The sequence below is a fragment of the Macaca nemestrina genome, chromosome 11, assembly GCF_043159975.1.
Source record: "Macaca nemestrina isolate mMacNem1 chromosome 11, mMacNem.hap1, whole genome shotgun sequence".
NCBI classification, from domain to species: Eukaryota; Metazoa; Chordata; class Mammalia; order Primates; family Cercopithecidae; genus Macaca; species Macaca nemestrina.
The window spans coordinates 98,097,988-98,120,025 of NC_092135.1; the positions used below are offsets into that span (position 1 = coordinate 98,097,988).

General features: G+C 39.8%; 1 protein-coding gene across 6 annotated transcripts in view; it reads left to right on the forward strand.

Moving 5' to 3' along the window:
* The window catches only part of LOC105468128 (spermatogenesis associated serine rich 2 like), a 170,939-nt gene that overhangs the window by 41,101 nt on the left and 107,800 nt on the right, over window positions 1–22,038 (forward strand). Inside the window, exon 1 of one of the 6 annotated variants that reach the window (XM_071073150.1) lies at window positions 21,890–22,034. The exons of the other annotated variants lie outside the window; for them this stretch is intronic. Within the exon in view, the coding sequence (XP_070929251.1) occupies window positions 21,940–22,034 (95 nt within the window). The 5' untranslated portion in view covers window positions 21,890–21,939. Of the gene's footprint in view, window positions 1–21,889; window positions 22,035–22,038 lie in introns of those variants that run through there. 6 annotated transcript variants of the gene reach the window in all.

Sequence of the window (22,038 nt, forward strand, 5' to 3'; positions counted from 1 at the left end):
ACTTCCCTCCTTTGTAGGATGGGCACACCTGAGAATCTAATGAGAAAAGGCCTGGAAAGCTCCTAGCTCAGTGCTTCTGGCCTATATTAAGTGTTAGGAAATGTTAACTATTACTCCGTTTCAGAACTGGCCCTTGAAAAGAAAGAGAAATATTATTGAGTTTTTCACTCTTTTCCCCTGAGTTTCATTAAGAAAAAAAAAAAAAAAAAAAGTGTGCATGTGAAGAAGTTGAATTTGGGTTGGCTCTATTCCTTCCTGATCATGCTTTTACTTTCTTGTGTAGAAAAATGAAGAGTCAGTATTGACATATCCTAGGTGCTTTTACTATCTTGGGATCTTGTCCTCTACTTTCGGTGCAAATTTGTTTAAAACAGCCTTTTTTAAAAAAGAAGAATGGTGTTATTGCATCACATCTAAGAATGGCAGCCACTTGCCGAGGGAGCAGAAGGACCCTGCGAAGTCAGCCAAGTCTCAGGCCTGCAGTTGGCATCACGTTAGAGACCACCAGCATTCCGTCTGTTATTTTAGACCTTCTGGGAAGAGTATTCCAACATCTGAGAATAGCAGGACCCCAGGGCCATAACCCTCCAGTTTACAAACGAGGAAGCTGAGGTCTAGAAAGGAGAAATGACTCACAGGCTACATCAAGAGTCACACACACATAGGCCGGGCATGGTGGCTCACATCTGTAATCCCAGCATTTGGGGAGGCCGAGGCAGGTGGGTCGTTCGAGGTCAAGAATTTGAGACAAGACTGAGCAACATGGTGAAACCTTGTCTCTACTAAAAGTACAAAAAAAATTAGCCGAGTGTGGTGACACATGCCTGTGATCCTGGCTACTCGGAAGTCTGAGGCATGAGAATCTCTTGAACCCAGCAGGTGGAGGTTGCAGTGAGCTGAGATGGTGCCACTGCACTCTAGCCTGGGCAACAGAGCGAGACCTCGTCTCAGAAAAGAGAAAAAGACACAGGCAGAAATGAAACCCAAGATTCTCAATGCCCAGGTCAGGGAAATTGAAGACTACCGTGTTTATCCTCTAACCCTCTCCTTCTGGTCTCCTATTAATTGCTATTCTCATCCAAGCACTGAAAGGCAGGAATTCATTCCTTCCAGCAAATTCAGTTTGTTGCAAGCCACCTTTTACTCCGTCCTCCCACCGAAGTGTCAACATCTAAATGTCTTCCTACTGTGGTGATTCCATTACCCAGGACTGAAATTCACATCTCCTGCCTGGGGGTCTAAGAGTAGTCACTGCCCAGGCTATTGAATGGGAGACAGCTTGGAGGCCTCACTGTTAGTGCCCAGACAGACTTGTTTTCAACCTGGAGCCTCAGCCTGCCCTCCATAATGCCTGGGGTCTCAGCCTCTTGGGTTCAGTTTTCTAGAGAGGAAACCACATGTGTCCCACAGGGTTGGGGGGATGGTTGCTTGGCTGCTGTGAGTGAGGTGGGTCTGTCACCCCTCTCAGCCTTCTGGGGGTTCCTTGGTCGTCAGACAACTGGCTTCTCTGTATTCTTATCTGTGGGCCCTTAATCTTAGCGGCCTCTGCTGGATCGAGTTCCCACTCTTTTGTCTGCTTTCCATCTTTCTGAACGGTTGTGTCATGCCTCAGCCATTTTTGTCTCATCTTCTCATTTGTTGTCCTTTTGGGCTTGTACCCTTTAAAAATTAATTTCTCACCATCCAAGTAGGTTTTGGAAGAAAATGGAGATCAGCACAGTGTTAACCACTCCCACCCCGTGTTAATAGCCATTTAAAAAAATGTATTATTTAAATTTTTCTCTCTTAATACAAATTTCTAAATTTATATTATATTTTGATTTCATTTTATTTTTTGAGATGGAGTCTCACTGTGTCACCCAGGCTGGAGTGCAGTGGCATGATCGTTCACTGCAGCCTCTGCCTCCTAGGTTCAAGCAATACTCGTGTCTCAGCCTCCCAAATAGCTGGGACTGCAGGTGTGTGCCACCCCGCCCAGCTATTTTTTATTTTGTATTTTTAGTAGAGACGGGGTTTCACCGTGTTGGCCAGGCTGGTCGCGGGCTCCTGACCTCAAGTGATCTGCCTACCTCAGCCTCCCAAAGTGCTGGGATTATAGGCATGAGCCCCCAGGCCTGGCCTAAATTTAAATTTTAAGTAGACCTAAAATCCTGTGGATAGTGACTGACTAGGGCTGAGTGTGGTTCACTTTTTTTTGTTTATTTCCTTTGGAGTGTTGAGGCTCTTGGCTTCAGCAATACAGAGAATGGGTGAAGCAAGTGAGGAATTACCCTCCGCAAAGATCACACCATATGTTCAGTCACTGCCAAGAACCTTCTGAAAAACAAATCTCAGGTTTTGTGTTATCACCAAAAATTAACCTCACAGCATGGTTCACAATCATGTTTATGGAAGTGTTTTGAAAATGAAATGCACCACTATGAAATCAATGGGTGGCAAGCAGTGAGAACTCTGAGGGAGAGGTGCATTTGTATATTTCTTCTGTAGCTGAGCGCTTGCTGGGAGGGAGTGCCAGACATCTCAGTGTTTGTGTTTTTAGATGCACTAACCAGCAATAGCAAGCTTTTCTCCAAGTGTGTAAGTACCAGGAATACAGAGGAATAATGTTTGCTAAGTGAATAAACTTAATGTATAGTAGAAGATTGTGTGACTATAGCAACATATTTGCAGTAAAAACATTTGAGGCTGAGATGCTTTTCAAAATCCTGAGAAATTAAAATTAAATTAATGACACATATTTTGTTTTGCCAAGAACTAAACTTTCCCATTAAAAAATAAATATATTACCTTGTCAGTAACTTTTCTCCAACACCTGATGTATTTTAGCTAATACTACATTATTCCTGGTGTTCTGACATGCATAATTGTTAACAAAGGGATTCATCTAATACAATATTCAGAATTGATGACTGATTTACATAGCCTTAAATTGAAGGATGGGACATAAAAATTTTTTTATTCACTCCTCCCTTCAGTAGTGAGGAGTTATAGATTGAGATTTTTTTTTTTAATGCAGCTATAAATCAACCTTGTAAAAACATAGCTAACATTGATGTAGTCTTTGGTATAAGGTTTCCCTGTTGGCTTCTAGAAATATCTGAGGGTTTTGGTTATAAATCCCCTGCTCCTTGACATGGCTCTTTAAGAGGATGGAAGCCCCCTGTGCCATTTCAGTTCTATCTTGTCAATCTAGTCGAGTGTTGTTCAATTAATGGTTGCTTTCTGTTGCCTTTTAATGGATTCTAAGAATGTTGCTATATCTCTTTTCCAGTCTATTTGGTTACCTTTCTGGCTTGGGTAGTTTCCCATTTCAGTGTACATCTCAGTTTACGTGCTTGAAGAAAGAGCCAGAGACTGATGGGTGTTTGTGTCTTGCCTTTTACTTTTTGTAAATGCCTGACAGTGTGGCAAAGCCTCGTGGTTTACAACCAAAAGAGGTGGTGCTATATTTGTATTCTAAGTTTATTTTCTTGTGTGAACGAAACTGGCAATTTAAGGGTGATAGAGAAGGGCATATACTTAAAGAACATAAAATGAGTTTTTGCAGGCTTTATATAAAAGACAAAATATTTTGGTTTTGAGTCTACTATATAACCAGCAGCAGTTTATATATATATATATGTATATAGGTAAACAAGCATGATTTTCTGTCTTTTAAACATTATCCCAAATAACTGGCTTAACTAGTTTTTACCCCCACTGTATTGATCATTTGCTCTGTTATGCAGACACAGCTTAGAATCCCTTTTCAATCTGCTAAACTGCTGCTTTTTTTTCTTTTTTCTTTTTTAACCCTTAGCTTTAAAATAGCTGGATTTAATGGCAGGGGGCCTTGGCCTCTATTCCTGAAGGCTCTTTTCCTCCTGCTCTCTTGGAGAGAGAAGCATTATTAATTTCTCCCCTTCCCTTTTGATTATAGGAAAAATCAGGTAGACAGTAACTCAGTGCCAGCACACCTGAATTCAGGGTTCAGCTCCCTAGACAATTGCTCTCTTGTTCCTTAGCCTCACGGGCTGGAGAACAGCGAAGGTGAAGGGGTAATGAATTCCTCTAGGTGCTGATAAGAGCTACATTCCAAGAGGATTAACAGCACAAAAACCTGCGCGTATGAGGGGGAAAAAAAATGAGGAAGCAGGAGAGGGGAACACCTACACTGACACACATGCACAGCCACACAGTGAACTTTGTAGTGTTCTCAAAGGCACATTCCAATTTTAGCTGCCCAAAGTCTGAACTACTCTGACAACAGCATCTACATGTACATGGCACGTACTTTCTTTAAAAGGTTTGGGAACATTCTTGCTGTGGTTCTGAGAAAGGATACTCTGGTAGCAGAATGACATCTGGCCTCTATCAAGTACTTCCTTGATCAGAACACAGAAAATTGTTCAAAAATGCCTTGATTTTAGACTTTTCAACCTAGAGGAGCAAAGAAGAGATGAAAAAGTCCATGTAATCTGTTAACCACATCTGAGAACAGTTCTGGAAATGGAAATTTGGCTCCATTTAAACTTTCCTAAAACAGCATGATCGCTGCATTGAAATTTGGGATCTTGATTGTGCAATCCAAGTGGAGGTCCCTTGTATGTGTTTTGACGGATATATTTGGTGAAACTTAAAGGCAGTATCATTCCCGTCTGCTAATCAAGGGCCAGAACCAACCCACACACATCTGCCTAACTATTCCTCACTGCCTGTTATGAAAATAAACCTTTCATTTTTCAAAAGAAGTCACTACCCCTGAAGTGGAAAACAAGAAGAGCAAATGGATGTGGTCTCTGGATATTTCCACCCTCTTCTAACCTTTCACCATTCCCTACCACCTATAGCTGTGATACCCAAAAATTTCAAACTTTGGATCTAACTGCCCTTTGTTTTGCCACATCCCCTATTTTCACAAAGAAATCTTAGTTTAGCTTATCCCAAAAAAAAAAAAATTCTGAAGGTATTTGCCACTCAGACCCATTGTCCTTGAGAAATGAACACATAATCAATTCTTACTGAAGCAATGACTTCTACAAGTACTGTGCTATGGTCTAAAACAGAAATATGCACCACTATTATAGGAAACTACAGCTTTTACATTTTCTTGGCAGAACTCGGGTCCTCTCTTTACAGTGAGAAGAGAACATTCCATAAATAGCAAAGTGGGCCTTCAGTTAAGTTGTCCAATCCATATTTCGCATGGTAGTGTCCATTGGAAATATACCTTCTTGATGTCAGTGAGGGCTTAATGAAGTTAAACATTTCCCAAGTATGTTTGTTTTTGAGAGGAATCACTTCAGGAAGGCATGTTGGAGCAAACTTAAGCTTAACTAACCGTGAATAATTATTTACCTCGGTCTATAATTTTAATAGTGTGAATTTTTAGCTCAGACCCTGTCATTTATCCCAAAGAGGGAAAGAGGCATAGCCAAGACCATGGAATTTAGCGAAGGCTCTCTGCTCTTAATAGAGAGGGATGTTGATGTTCCTCACTCTCATACAATGAGATGACTTTAACTTTACCCTGTGATCCTAGAAGTGGAGCCATAGGTCTTGGGCAGTGTAGCCTGCCCTAGTAAAGAATCCAGTTCAGGCCAGGCGCGGTGCCTCACACCTGTCATCCTGGCACTTTGGAAGGCTGAGGTGGGAGGACTGCTTGAAGCCAAGAGTTTGAGACCACTTTGGCAACATGGTAAAATCCCATCTCTACTAAAAATACAAAAATTAGCTGAGTGTGGTGGCTGGCACCTGTAATCCCAGCTATTCAGGAGGCTAAGGCAGGAGAATCACTTGAACCCAGGAGGTGGAGGTTGCAGTGAGCCGAGATTGTACCATTGCACTCCAACCTGAGCGACAGAGCGAGATTGCATCTCAAAATAAATAAATAAATAAAAAAGAATGGAGTTCAGTCTTTTCTTCCCACTTAAACTTACCTGCTTCATTCTCGTGCCTCTCAAACCCTCACCATTGCGGGAGGCTAGCTGTTGCCAAGGATTCTTATTCCTCTCCTTTCTTCCCATTTGGAGGGATAGTTTGTAGAAAATACAAATAGCTTTTAACTCTCTGTAGATGTATTTTAAAAGTGCTTTCTGGGATGCATCAGAAAATATTTTTCAATTTAAGAGAAAATGGCCATGAGTTTGTTAGTTATTTGCTGTGCCTGAACAAACCAGATTTTAGCAACAAAGGCAGTACCTTTGACATCTTGCCAGGGTTGTGTTTTGTAGCTATACATGACATTTAGGAAATGTCAACCGTGAATGACTTTTATTTTAATTGTAGTAAAGTATGGTTGGATATACGTACAATCCCTGACTTACAAGAACTTGACAAACAGGTTTCCCGTAGACATAAAAGGCTGCCCTTCCTCCATCTCTCCCTTTTCAGACATCTCTTTTGTTTCCCCTCTTTGCCCTTCACCCGCCTGCTGTCTGTCCCCCTCAATGCCAGAGCCACTGCGGCACTGCTGTGGAGACTGCCTGTGGAAAAACTTGGTCCTTCTGGAAAAATCGTGGTTTCTGGAATGGAAGGAGAAGCTGTGCAAAAGACACAGTTAGGGGGTCTCACCCCAAACACCTCCTGGGCTGGACCTGGTGGGCTCCTCAGTATTTTCTCTAATGTGGTGTGATTCTTTCTACCTTCATTTACTTTGATTCGTTTGGATTTACAAGTATCCTTTTTAAAAATCTGGATGTCTGTGAGACAGATAAGGAGGACAAGCCCCATTCATTGTCATGTTCATGTGAATTGGGTCAAGGTATAGCAACCACACACACAAACAGACAAACCTCATGTGCATTTAGTGATTTCTGTTTCACTATTTACAAAAGGTTTCCACACACGTTTGGTCTTCACAGCTGCTTTACAGATGGTGAGACTGGGACTCGGAGAACTTGATACATTTGAGCTACTGAAAGCAAGACTAGAAGTTACAAATTTAAATTCTGAATTGAGTTCTCCTTCCATTCCATATTCCATTGTGTATACAAATATGTTTATGCAGACACATACATCTATGCCTTTTTAAACAGTGAAGCAAACACATTTGCAGGTAATTAGCAGACAGAATATAATTCAGACAATTTCAGACTGTCTCTGACTTCAGTATTCAGCTATTTGATAAGATCCTTACACCTGGAAGGTGAAAATTAGATGACTGAGTCTTATTTCGTAAGGAAATAAAGAAGGTTGTTTCCTTATTTCCAAGTCTTTAGAGATTAAGATTATCGTGTGTACCTGCAAAATACACTTAAAACCTCAATGTTAAGATTTTACAACTTGACTGAGAAATATCTGTGTAATGGTTGGCTAAATAATTAATGAAATTCATGAATTATATTCCTGTTTACAGGTCTAAGCCCAACACTAATAGTACATTTACCTCTGTGGTTTTGAATTTCTTATTTGGATTACAAGTCAGTCCACTCTTGGTAAATGGGTATTATTTGTATCTATAAAGTGTATTGGAATTTCAGACCAGAAAGTCAGGCTCATTATTCATATGAAAACCTTTCTGATTAAGGCCTAAATAACACAGTTCTGAAACTGAAAGTGATAAACATGCATAAAAGCACATTATACCGTCTGTTTATAGTAATAATAATGATGGTGCTAAACAGATTGTCTCCCTGGCAATGAACATACAATGGGGACATCATAAGAGATGAACTAGTGCCATTTTCTGAGAGAAAATTCTCACATTTTACATAAAGCCAGAAGTAAAAAAATGGTTCCAAGAAAAAAACATGTTAAGAATTGTAAGTGTTTAGCTTAGAAGGAGGGGAAAAAATGGGTTATCACAAACATTGCTTTTTTTTTCTCCCAAAATATAGAAACATTTTCCATTCTCTGACTCCATGATGTCATACTCGGGATCAAAGACATAGTGGAGGAAATGGAATTATGCAAATGAACAATATAACTTATCAACTAGATTCAATAGGAAATAAAAATCTGAGGATGGCTTGGTAAATGACTAATAAAGCTTTAGGGATCATGGATGTCTTAGCCTATTTTGTGTAACAGAGTACTCTAGAATGTGTAATTTGTGAACAGAAGTCTATTTGGCTCATGGTTCTGGAGGCTAGGAAGTATGGCACTGGTGTCTGGTGAAGGGAGGGCCTTTGTGCTGCTTCATCTCATGACTGGCAAGAGAGCAAGACGGGGCTCACCTTGCTCTTACAGCAAAGCCACTCTCCAGATAACTAACCCGTTCCTGCAGTAAGGACATTAATCATTTATGAGGGCAGAGCCTTCATGACCTAATCACCCCTCAGCACTGTTGCATTGGGGATTAAGTTTCCAACCCACGAACTTTGAGGGATGCATTCGAACCATAGCAATGAAATTGTTATTTTCAAGGATCTAGATAAGCTTTGCTTATTAAAATTGTGTGATGTTCTCACTGAATATTTTCTTGAGAACTATGATGTCATCATCCAACATTCTTCACAGATGTTGAATTCTGTTCATTCCACCTTTATTTGGGGCCAGATATTTTTGGACATGTGTTTTCCCTACTAAACTGCTTCTGTAGGGTTGGTTACTACATTCCTGAAGGTCCTTTCATTGTCAGTGTCTGTAGAATTATGCTTTAGGCTCTGCTGCAGCCCTTAGCATTGCTGGCTAAGTAAGGCCACTGAGAAATAATGCCAAGCCCACAGAGTCATTAAAAGCCTTCCTCCCTTACATTGGCAGAAGTTTGGAGGCTCTAACTTTCAGCTCAGCCTGTCACTTTCTTTGGAGACAGGTAGGTGGTTACAAAGACCATTGATTCCTGCCTTTTGAAAAACGTAGAGAGGGGGAAAAATAACTGTACAACTGATCTGATTTTTAAAAAATCAAATGCCTCTTTTCTTGGTTTAAATGGGTTTTGAAAAGCCAACCTAGACCAAATTACTTTTCCGATACTGCAGTACACCTTGGCTAAATTTTAAAGCACAGGTTGTTTTTTATGTAACAAGAATAGGGAAACTTTATTCCCATTTCACATGAAATGACAAGTACAGTGACTTGGTTTAGATCTGTCTGCATTCAAGTAGACTATCATAATGTTTCTCATGAAGTAGCACTGAGTTTTAAAGTCTTCGTTGTTAATTTCTGAGCACCAGTATATGTACATGAGCAATACATGTCTCAAAGTGCATTGGAGACATGATCTTTGAGAGATATCAAAGATATCATCAGATCATCAGTTTGAATTTATAGCTGAAGGCACCCAAGCACATGTAGCCTGGGAGAGACTTGCTTAACCACCGAGACAAGGAAACTGGCCTGATGTTAAGCAGCTAATGTTCTGTCACTTGCCAAACATTCCTGCTACAGAGTCATGTTCTGAAATTTTCGTGAACCAACTAGACGAACAAACTGTGTGGTCTGGATAAAATAATATCTGCCTAAAAGGAAAGAAGTGAAGTTAGCCAGAAAGCCAGATGGCAGATTATTTTCTGCATAACTCTATTTGGAAAGTGAGCTTTATGTAATTTTTGGTCATTTCTTACCATCTTAGGAGACCATTTTCAGAATAAGTCATTGAGGGATCTAGCACACAGGTTTCAAAAGATGAACTATACAGATGCAGGCACATCATATGACCTGTTCACAGAATTAGCACTAGTTGATGAAAATGCTTGGATTTCTTTTTCTTCCAGCATTTTCATGACCTACACCTCTATTCCATGTCTTTTAGTATTCATTTGGCTAAATTATCTTAGAACTAAACTCTATGGCTAGAAATACAGTGGAGTTCACATATAGGAAAAACCTGGCGCAAAGGTACGTGAATTTAATATTGGTCTTCACCTTGTGGTTGACCAGATTGCTCTGCTCACTCACATGCAGAAAATCAGGAGTTGTTTACTACATATACACAAAGGTGATATTTCCTTTTTTTTTTTTTTTTTTCAAGGCAGAGTGCCATTCCTAAGTTGCATCTTCTAGCAAATTTAGTAATATCATGGGCTCTTGAAAATTTAGTCCATCTTCCATGTTTAAGAATTTTTTAGTTGGATGCAGTGGGCCATACCTGTAATCCCAGCACCTTGGGAGGTCAAGGCAGGAGGATCACTTGAGGCCAGGAGTTTGAGACCAGGCAACTGAGTTTGAGACCAGGCAACATAGTGAGACGCCATCTCTATCTTAAAACAAAATTTAAAATTAGCCAGGCGTGGCAGTGCACACCTGTGGTCCTTGCTACTTGGGAGACTGAAGGGGAGGATCCCTTGAGCCCAGGAGTTCAAAGTTGCAGTGAGCCATGATTATACCACTGCACTCCAGCCTGGACAACATGACAGAATGAGACCCTGCCTCTTAAAAAAATACACACACACACAAATTTTCTTTGAGGTTAGAGGCTGAGCCCCAAGCTTTTAAATAGGAGTAAGGAAATATCAACTGACACTGCTGTTACTTACTCTAGCAAAACAAGATAAAAAAACTTCAAGAAATCAGGCCGGGCGTGGTGGCTCAAGCCTGTAATTCCAGCACTTTGGGAGGCCGAGACGGGCAGATCACGAGGTCAGGAGATCGACACCATCCTGGCTAACATGGTGAAACCCTGTCTCTACTAAAAAATACAAAAAACTAGCCGGGCGAGGTGGCGGGCGCCTGTAGTCCCAGCTAATTGGGAGGCTGAGGCAGGAGAATGGCGTAAACCCAGGAGGCGGAGCTTGCAGTGAGCTGAGATCGCACCACTGCACTCCAGCCTGGGCGACAAAGCGAGACTCCGTCTCAAAAAAAAAAAAAAAAGAAAACTTCAAGAAATCAATTAGAGTTGTTTAGTTTTTAAATGGTGGACTCATTTCTGGGAGTATTTGGTTTTTTCTCTTTCTTCCTCCATATTTTACTGAGACTTGGTCATATTCTTTCTAATTGATGTTCAGTTTCATACTTTCTTCATTATTACAACCTTTATCACTCTAATCAAATTCTAATAGTCTCACTCCAGACTCTTCTGAGCTGCTCTAACCAAATCCAATTTTTTTTCCATCCAGTTTGCACCCTAACCTCAGAGTAATCTTCACAAAACATAGATATCATGATGATGTTTGTATCTTTAAAATGTTGAATGGTTCCGTATTTTATTCTACAGCAAATCAAATCAAGATTTCTCTACTTTCATTGTTCAAGGTAACCCGTCACTTTCACTCTTTTCTGTCTTCCAATGACTGACATTATTTCCTGTTACTCTGCAATACATTGGCGCTCAAGTCAGTGTGATGAAAGCCAACTTCTATCCCATTTCTGTGATAAGCCTGTTCTTGGAATAAAGTATTCCCAGAGAACTCTCACTTGGCATGCCCCTCCCATTTTCCTTCTAGCTGTGTAAATCCTGCCCATTCAGTAACTGTTAGCTCAGTCCTCACCTTCTCCTTCCAGTTTTCAACACATATACATTGAGCATCTTCTCCAAATTGAAAGGCATCTTACAGCATGTGGCAAGGAGTGCAAGGCTGTGAACCAGGGCCTTTCCAGTCCAGCTGAGTCTGTCTGGACTACTCCAGACTTCTAAGTCCTTCTCTTCTGAACTTCTATAGTACTGAAAGTCTAGACCAGTGGGCTCCAAAGTAGAGTGCTCAAAATAATCCTCGGGGGGTGTAAGAATATATTGGAGCTTATATTAACATTTTTTCGATATCTTTTCAAATTTCTATTTTAGAGTATTTCTATAAAGTATGCGATATATTAATAGAGAGGCACATGTTTAACCTTTATAAATAAATAACATATGGTCCATGTGCAAGCACTGTAACTATGGGGTGAGTGATAAAAAATACATAGAGCCTCAAGTTCAGAACAATTTCACTGGGGTTTTAGGAGGTCAGCCAACTGGTCCACCTAAGTCCATTTATTCTCTCCTTCAAAAATTGTTTACTAGTTTCCTACAGTGTGCCAGGTAATGTTGAGAGAGAGAGCAGTCAGGCAAGGGGAGAGTAAAATGTCAGTTTTCTTTCTGATAAAAGCTCACTGGAAAATGTGGCTTTAGATCAGGGCCAGGATGGTTTGCTAATACTTTGCCCCTGCAGTAAGGAGACCCAGTGCAGGCAGAGTGGGACATTACGTCCCTTCTCTACCTCTGTCCTCCCCAACCAGGGGCAGGGCCTGCGCCCAAAGCTTATTGCATGGCCAAGAGCAGGTGGGAAGGTACCCTCTTTGCAGGCAAACAGAAGGATCCTATCAGAGTGGGGAGTGGGTTTATTCTTTCAAATGAACCAATGAGATAAGCCGCTCCTCCTTGGGGGATGGGAAGCAGGTGGCAGGTGGTCAGCAATGTCCTCACAATATGGGATTTCCTCCAAATAAATAAAGTACTGTTATTTTGGCTTTCATCACCTTGTAATAAGCTCTTGTTTTGTTTCAAATGTATCTACCTGAAAAGAAGCACTCTTTCTTTTTTTACCGAAAGGACTAGCATGGTACATGACCCATTGAGTGGATGAGTAGAATTGTGTCCTTGAAGATGGATCTGTACTGAGGCCTGAGGCTTGATGCCATTGTATGACACTGCCCCCTCACCCCCAAAACTAGAGTTCCTCATCTGAATTCCCAATAGTAGGATAGAACAGAGCAGAACAGGGCTGTGTGTGTGTGTCTGTGAATTGCTTCTGGATCCATTGTGAAACTCCTTTTCTAGCTCCACCCACTATTCCCCACCCCCCCGCCCCACATGCCCACATCCCTACACAGATACACACACCTACATACACATTCACACTGTTCCTACCATTAAATTTTGCAATCTGTGACACATTATAGAATGGATAGGTCAAAGCATGTGGTCCTGAGAAATAAAGCAAGGAGAAACAAAGCTTGTTGCTTCTCTTGTAAGCACAAACCAACTTAGTGTCATGAGAGAAAGAGAGAAGAAAAAGGAGAAAGAAGGGAAAGGGACTCGGGGGAGGAGGAAGGATTGGAAGCCCTGGTCCCTGGATGAAGGACCTTGTTGAGATAATCTCCATCCCCACTCCCTCCTTCTTATCCTTCTAGGGCAGAATTCTAACATGACATTCTAGAAAATTAAAATCTATCCAATTAAAAAAATATCTGCAGGGAAAAAGATTTCAAAACTTCCCTCAGTAACTAAAATGATTAACTACAGGCTAAGAGAATATGTTTCTCCAAATCGTTAAGTCTTTCTTGTAGTTTAAAATGGTTTTCTTTCCATTGTGGAAGGCTCAGTTCATTACCATCCTTTGTCTGAAACAGGGATATTAAGTTGACTGCTAGATTTACAACTGAATAGGCCAATCCTTTGCCATCGTGCACCTGTTTCTGTGCATGCACTTTTCTACATCCTCTTCAGTTTTTCACATCCCACTTTAGTTGTGGGAACTAAATAAAAGGATCATTTGCTGGTTTCTGTGTGCTTCTGTGTATTTATCCCCAGTATTCAGCTTAAAAGAAAAACTGTAATGTTAATTCAGAATCAGTTCTTTACCTGTCCATTGTGATTTGTTCAGGGTATTAGGACATTTATATATAAGTCTTGAGGATATTGAAACCTTCTTAACCCAAAGGTGTGAATCCAGGGCCAGATGTGGTGGCTCACGCCTGTAATCCCAGCACTTCGGGAGACCAAGTCAGGAAGATCTTTGAGCCCAGGAGTTCAAGACCAGCCTGAGCAACATAACCAGACCTTGTCTCTACAAAAAATGAAAGAAAAAAAAAAGCTAGGCATGGTGGCACATACCTGTAATGCCAGCTCCGCGGGAGACTGAGGCAAGAGGATTGCTTGAGCCTGGGAAGTTGAGGCTGCAAGTAGCTGTGATGGAGCCACTGCACTCCAGCCTGGACAACAGAGACACACCTTGTCTTGAAAAAAGAAGAGTTGTGAATGCTGGAGTGCAGGAAATTTCTGGATTAAATATTAGTTTTGTTACCAATTTGGCTGCTGAGATAAAGGCAAACAACACTGGCTTAGAAACACAAAAGTCTGTTTTTCCCTCATTTCACAGTCTAGGCATACAGGCTGGTGGGGGAGCTGCACAGTCTTCCTGGCAGGTTGTCCTGTCATCCTTACTTTATGGCTTCCATTTCAAGTTCTTGTCACACTTCAGCTGGCAAGAAGGGGACAAAAGGAAGTAGGAAGCACACCCCTTCCTTTTAAAGGTACAACCCGGAAGTTTTGCTTATTACTTCCATTCACATTCCATTGGCCAGGACTTAGCTACATGAAGATACTTAATTGCAAGGGAGGATGGAAATTATGACCTTTAGATGGGTGACTGTGCACCCAGGTGGAAGGAAGTAATGGATTTGGGGGACAACAGTTTGCTTTGCCTGTGGCTTTGTAGCACCAACCTGAGCAGTGTGTTTTGACCTGGAGTTCAGCTAGGGGACTAGCAAGCGAAGTAAAAAATACCTGAGGATATAAAGAAGGAGAAAATGTCGCTCTGCAGTAGAAGGTTGGTGTTGCAACTTTGTGGCTCTCAGGCCTCCAGTTCAATGATGAGATATACCTCTCCTCCTGCTGGAAAATAATTTGAAGCTTAACCGCCAAGAATATATTTTGCTACTGTACAATTGAATTAAAATAAATTTTCTAGATACAGTTTTCAGGCCAGAGAGGTTCAGTATAAAACCAAGATCACATGTATGATCACTGTGATTTTAGGCCACAGAAGCCATACTGCCATTGCCCCTTGATTCAGATCCTTCTATTAGTCTCAGTTATCGCTACATGTCTCTGAAAGGGGCAGTAATGTATATTTGAGGCCTTTAATGATGAAAATTAAACTTTTAAAATGCTAATGAATGGAAATTTAAAGTTTTTTTATAATTATACTACTGCTACCACCTCATTATAAAATCTGCATTACTTTAGCAATATCTTCTCTAGGAAAATGATCATAAAGAGACAGTTTGCTTATTATAGTGCAGTGCTATATCTGCTCTACTGGGGACTTGCATTTCTTATTTGTTTACTTGACTAGCCAAGCACTTTTTCCTGTTAGTGTCCATATTCTTCATCTTCAGTTGTAACCCTGGTTTTCCTCTCAACCTGACAAGACCGACCTGGATTTTGATAGTCATGCTGATTTTTATCTATTTAAACAGCTAGAAGCAAAATCAAATTTTGTTTCTGGCTTTTGTTATTGAGAAAAGTAATAAAAACCATGGCAGAATTAGATCAAGGACATTCATTATTTTAACTAGGACCAAGAAATAAATACATAGCTCTTCCTAAGAATTGGATTAATTTAAGTGTACAGAGGATATTAAAAATTACATTGAAAATATGTTTCATAGCTGGTCATTTGTTTGATATACAAATATTAGCATTTCTACTGTCTGTTGTAGAGAAAACAAAATAGTGAAGTCTCATTGGCTGAGTGCTTTAGTATGTACCTTTTCTGCATCAATTTCTGTGGTCAAAGCTTAAAGCCTTGGATCAGTCTCCAACTGCATGGCTGACACATACCAGAGGAAGGAAAATTGGGGAGGTTGTGGTGGAAGATCAACAACAGGCACTCACTTCAGTATTAATATTCCTGTTTGAATAAATCATGAATTCTCAGCAGGGGCAGTATTGCCCTCAAGGGTGTGAAAATTGTTCTTGGAGAGTGAAAAAAAATCAGATATTATGGCTGAGCTCAGAGTCAGAGGGAGATGTTACTATGGAAGAATGGTCAGAGAGATGGGACGCTGCAGGCTTTGAAGATGGGGGAAGGAGACATGAGCTAAAGAAGGTGGGTGGCCTCTAGAATCTAGAAAGGGCAAGGAAACAGATCCTCCTCTAGAGCTTCCAAAAAGGATCCTTGTCAGACTTCTGACTTACAAAACTGTAAAGTAATAAATTTATGTTATTTTAAGCCACTAAATGTGTGCTAATGTGTTACAGCAGCACTAGGAAACACGCTGTTTCCTCTCCTGTTTCTAAGAAGAATAGAATGAGCTATGTCACCGGTTTGTTGTAATTGCTAAATAAAATAATTCGTGAGAAGTACTTGGCATAGGGAACATAGTGATGTATCTCAGCCTTGCCAGTGTTCAGATGGGTAAGATTTCCCTGTGAGTGCCCTGTTCCCATGTTTAGGTTGCCAATGGACTTCTTTCTTTATGTCGGTGGTGACAGTCAAGTCTTGTACTGGCCTGGTCACTTTAAGGGGACTTTAAAGTCTTTCCTAGGATTCATCATTTATTGATTTTATATATCAACTCTCAGAAGATGTTTTTATTTCACTTGTTGCCAAGTTATGGGAAATTTATTCTAGTGCCATCCAGGTACCACCCACTCGTAGGTCCTTCCCCAAAGTAATTCTCCCTGTATTTTCTTTCTCCTTTCTGCCTGGACTGCAGGAATGTCTGAAGGCTTGTTGGGTGTCTGTGGAGAGGTAGGGGAGGGAAGCTCCCAGCAGGGAGCAGAGAAGCAGTTGCCAGTCATCCCGGTGAGTGCAGGGCAGTCCCAGGTGGGGTGGGCATTCTAGAGTGAGGCATTCCAGTTCAGAGATGACTGGTCTGGAAGAATAAACTCCGTGTATTGTTTTCTTATTTTTGTTTTGTTTTAATGATTAAGAAAGTCTCTCTAAAAAGGAGAATCTTCACAATCTGACATTCATTGATGTCCTTCAGGTCAGTTAAGTCAGTTGGGTAGATCCTGGTGTAAGTGAATAAAGTGAAGGCCACAGGTTTTCCTCTATCTTTGCTGGGTCAGTCAGATTCCCAGAGAACTGCTTTTGCATTATCACAGGACAAGAAACCGACAGAACTGTATTCCTACTACCCAAGTGCTAATATTATGTGGGTTTACTTATGTTATCTTTTAATGCTCACAAAATCACTGTGAAATACATATTATTACTTCTGTTTCCCACTGAGGAAGGGGAGCATCATCACAACATCGCTATGAAATAGACAAATAGACAGCAATTACGCCTGTTTACAGCCAAAGACCATGGGGTTCAAGGAGGATGACAGCTGTACCCGCTTGGCTGGGACAGCAATACGACCACTGTGGGGCTGCCACTGGCTGGTTGCCTATGCAGGACTTCTCAGTCGAGGCCACGTTTCAAAGCCTGGTTTTCAGTCTTCAAAGTCTGTACATTGGACTCTGTCTGTGAACTCAGAGATGGTCAGACTCTACTATGATATACTCAGGCTAACAAAGTGTTAATGTGGATAATGGATTAGCCAGAAACATTATGGCCTTATTCTTAGGGTATTTCTTTTTTTCTAAGGATCATGTTCTTCCTTTTTCTTTCTTCTTCACTGTGCCCCATTCACCTAGCTACTTCAGGGCCCAGCTTAAACCTGACATCCACCTGGAAGCTTTCCTTGACCCTCCTAATTTTTGTTGTTTGCCCTCATACCACCCCCAACTCAAAGTGGTCTAATAGAACTTTGTGCTTCCCCTAGAATAACTTGTATTGTATTGTTTTCTGTTCACTTGTCTGGTAAACCTCACTAAAATCAAAGTTCCTTGAGGCCAGGGATTGTACTTCATGTACTGTTCTTCTAACTGGGACTCAGCACAAGCCTATATACATAGGAGATGCTCAATAAAATTTTCTTAAAAAGAATGGAAGACCTGTGTTTTAAGTCCTGGCCCTGCTACTTTCTAGTAGTGTGACTTTCATCAAGTTCCTTCTGTCCATACAGCCTCAGTTTCCTCATTTATAAAAAGGGAAATTTTGTTGAGATGCTAGGGAGTTCTTTTCAAACATGAACATACTGGGATTCTAATGCAACTCATTAGCTGTCCCAGAACCATAAATCAACAATCATATCTTGCAAAGTGCAAGTTAGGAGGATTGCCTGGACTTCTTGAACATGGATTAATTATTTCACCCTATCCACTTACATACATTAACAGTAAACACATTCATACCTATTTTGTGCTGATATTTCTATCCTTGATCCCAAGGGCTTACTTATCATAGAATATCCTCTTCATTTAGACTGATTGGCACACTCAAAAGGAGGCTTTTGAGCCTGAAAAAAATAAATTCTGCTTATGTCTGCTTTCTTATTCTTATATCCGTTTATTTTTTTACCTAGAGAGAGTTAATGAAATCTTCTGTTATACTAAGTAAGAATTTCAAGTGAATATAATTAAATAAACTAGTATGTAAAAACAGCAGTATCAAATAAGAAAAAAGTGTGCAAATATTGATGATTATTGATGGACTTGAGTTGGTAATCGGTATAATACCATGACTGTGTGAAATATTTGATGTGAAAATAAAAGGAAAATGCAAACTAACATGCCAGCAGTAAAGATGTGCAGTATTAATTGTAAATAATCGCAGTAGCTCACATGTGATGTCTGCTCAGCTAACTCCTAAGTAATGGAGGAATCCATGTCACACTGCAAGATTGTATTGGAGGCTTACAGATTATAAGATGTTGTTTTCTGCATTCCTAAAGCTTATTACCATAGAAATCAAAACCTCACCATGTCTCAGGTACTTCTTGCTAGTAAATTAAACACATTTAAATGTTTTATTAATATATAGTATGTAATAAACCAAAGCAGTAATTTACTAAGACTTTCTATAGGTGCAATTAATTTTTCCAAAATTTGCTCAACATTTGCTGGTGACTGTCACTAATTGAAGACTCAAAAACAGACTAAACGCTTTTCAGAAATTACTTCTTAACCTTACTGCAAAGTCTTAATGTTATTGAAAAGATATACCTAAGAGGATAAAACATCAGTATTCTAAGTAAACTAACTACAGATAAATTTTAGTCTGTATTTCATTAAACATTTTCTTGCCCTATACAGAATTTCTTTTATCTTTGGGCAAAAACTGTGTTTAGCTTAGCTTATAGGCTAATTAATATTAAGTTGGATTTTCCCCCCAACTCTGTCTTTCTTCATTACTTTCATGCCTTCTTGCTTATTTTGCAATCATGATAATCTCTGACCTGCTTACTCAGCAAAGCCCACTTCCAGGTGAGGGCCATGACCTTGTGGGGACAGAACACAGTCTTTCAGCAACACACCAGGAAAACAGTAAAGACAAATTGATTTGTTGTTTCTGTGCACACAAGTTATTCTGTACTCAAATCATAGTCAATGAAAATGATCTGATGACTCAAAATCTTGATACAGAAGCCCAGATGAAAATCTATACTTTTCAAGAAAATAAGAGTATAAATAAAGATTTATTTCATATAGAAAATAAATTATGTGGTTTGTTTGAGTGCAGTGTTTGCATTTGATTATAGATTACTTAAATTACTTTCTAAAAAGTGGATTGAAGAAATTAGGAAAGGAATGCCCATATTTACATATCCTAGTATTGAAAGTAAATTCCAATTTTTATGCTACATATAGAGTAAATGGATGTGTAAATGAAAGTTCGACTCCTAAAAGTTACTGATCATGTTGATGATCAACTGAATCACGTTATAAATTTGGCTATATTCTTTAAAAATGTTATTTATTTTCAGATTCGGATAAATGGTTCCTAATTGGTATGCTAGTGGTAAGAGTTGTAGTTTATAAACAGTGTAGTATTTTGTCTCGTGGTTCTGATTTTTAAATTACTATACTTAATTTGGTATTTAAAACAGCATTATAAGAAATTAAGAAAGTTTTCGTTAAGAAAAAGTTGAGAAACCTGGCTTTAACTAATCTGCCCTAAAAAAAAAGTTGATGAATGGCAGGATTTGTAACAGAACAGAAACAGAAGTTGTTTCCGTGGAGCAGGAATCCCGAACTTCTCAGGGAGGCAGAGGTGTGAGAATCCAAAAACCCGAAAGAAGATGCATACTTGGTGAAGTTAAAAGGAAGAAGAAAAAAATGCAGTGTCCAGGACAGTTCCTCACATGTGGTGGACAATACATAGTTCAGTTGACTAAATGAACTTAGACCATTCAGTCATATTTGGCATTGGTATAATTTAGTTCTGCTATAATGTACAGAAATGACACTGAGGTAATAAGAGCGATGAGAGACTTAAGCTATTTGGGCATCTGCTCGAAGTCTTATTCATGTTTAAATGAAAATGGGGTCTCAGATACTAATTTGCCTCACTGCCATTTTCTCTCTAGGGAAGTAACGGAAATGAAGGGAACTGCTATGTTGGACCTAATTTTAACCAAGAAAAGATTGATTGATAAGATAAAAGTAGAAGGAACCTTTATCAATGTATTCGATAAATACATATTGAGTGTCTGCAGTGGGCCAGCACTTGGAGGATTGTGACCACGATGTTTAAGTTTTTGCGCTAAGGAGCAGATGGTGGATATGGCAGACATGTATTACAGACTTCAGGGGAACTCCCAGATAGTGCAGAGAAGAAGAAGATACGGTTCTATAGCCTAAGACTCTAAAAGAGAAGATAACTGAAGAGATGGGAAGCCCACCTCTACAATCAAATTAGGGCTCTTTCTTGGTACTCCTGAAGCTCCTCAAACAGTACTTGGCACATAGCTGATACCCAGTAAGTTTTACATACGCATATGTAAAATGTGTGTGCATATGTAAAAAATGAAAGAATAAACAATGAAATTGTGATAATATAATCATGATTATGTTTCCAAATTATCAAAGATAATGTACACATTCTGTCTCACACACACACGTACTCCAAGTCTAACAGTCCATAAGTGTTTGAATGATTAGAATTAGAGATTTGATAGTTCTAAAAAAAAAAAAAAAAGAGAGAGAGAGAGAGTTATGGCCGAAAGGGCATGTTCAAATTAACTCATGATATAAAAGAACATTTATTTATTCATTTTATTTATTTATATTTTGAGACGGAGTCTCGCACTGTCACCCAGGCTGGAGTGGAGTGGTGTGATCTCAGCTCACTGCAACCTCAGTCTCCTGGATTCAAGCAGTTTTCCTGCCTTAGCCTCCGGGTAGCTGGGATTACAGGTGTGCACCACCATGCCTGACGAATTTTTGTATTTTTAGTAGAGACAGGGTTGAGACTCATTATGATCAGTGTATACCATGATGTGATTGTCAAGAAAATGCAATCTTAAGCTACATTAAAAAAATGAATAAAACCACTGAGTATATATATGTATCACAGGGTGGGAAGAATAAAGTTCTCAAGTTCTGACAAGACAAAATGTCTTATCCACAAATTTGTTTAGGAATGTATTATATAAAGTTCTTTCCAACATTGACATCCTTCAATTCAATGAACAATTCTGTACTAGGATAGAGGAAAGCATATGTAAGATGAATCTGGGAGTTTTGGAAGAGTGACCAGATGAAGGAGTGTCTGAAGGCAAAGCTAGCACATTCATGGAAGGCAGTTGATTCCATCTTAGCCAAGGGTTTAGTCACAAGTAGACTTGTACAGGAAAAGCTCTTTTAGGAGGCATGGATCCCCATTGTAGAATATGTTTGAGCAAGGTCTGGAGGGCTATTTAATGAGGATGTTGACTGGGGGATTAACTTATAGCTCAGGTGTATGTATGAAGACTCCAGACTGTGTCAAATGAGGAATAAGTGCACTCTCAAGAATAAAGTTCTCAAGATCTGCCAAGACAAAATGTCTTACCTACAAATTAATTTAGGAATGTATAAATTCCCTTATACGTAGAGTCCCAGGACTCCAGTAGAGTAAACAGTTACTGGATGTTGAGTTCAGTGTTGAAGCTTCACCAGCTTACAGATTGTGGGTACATTAGGACCAGGAGATGCTTCTCGTGAAAGTTGGGTTGAGTTACAAACCAAACCAAACATGAAAAATCTGTTAGAAGGTATTTGTTTGTGTCGTCCAACAGCTTCTTTAGATTTTGCTTTGAATGGTAAGTCATACCATGTTTTCTAACAAAGCCATAGATTTGAGGCATTTCTGGCCCTACCTGCAGAAAGAAAGGCTCTTTCCATGACATCTCAGACTCCCAGGCATAAAAACCCAAAGGAAATAATTGACTTCTGAGAGTGTACCTTGTAGGTATCAACTGGACTTGACTTGGCTTCAATTTTTGCTTCAAGCTTTCAGACAACACATAACTAAGACAGAATGAGACCACTCTAGATGCCTCATGGTAAACTCAGGGGAAGAGACTGCAAAAACAACGTTGTTTCTCCCTTTGGAATTCTGGAGTTACAAGGCAGAGGTGCCCCATCTTCCCGAACTGTAA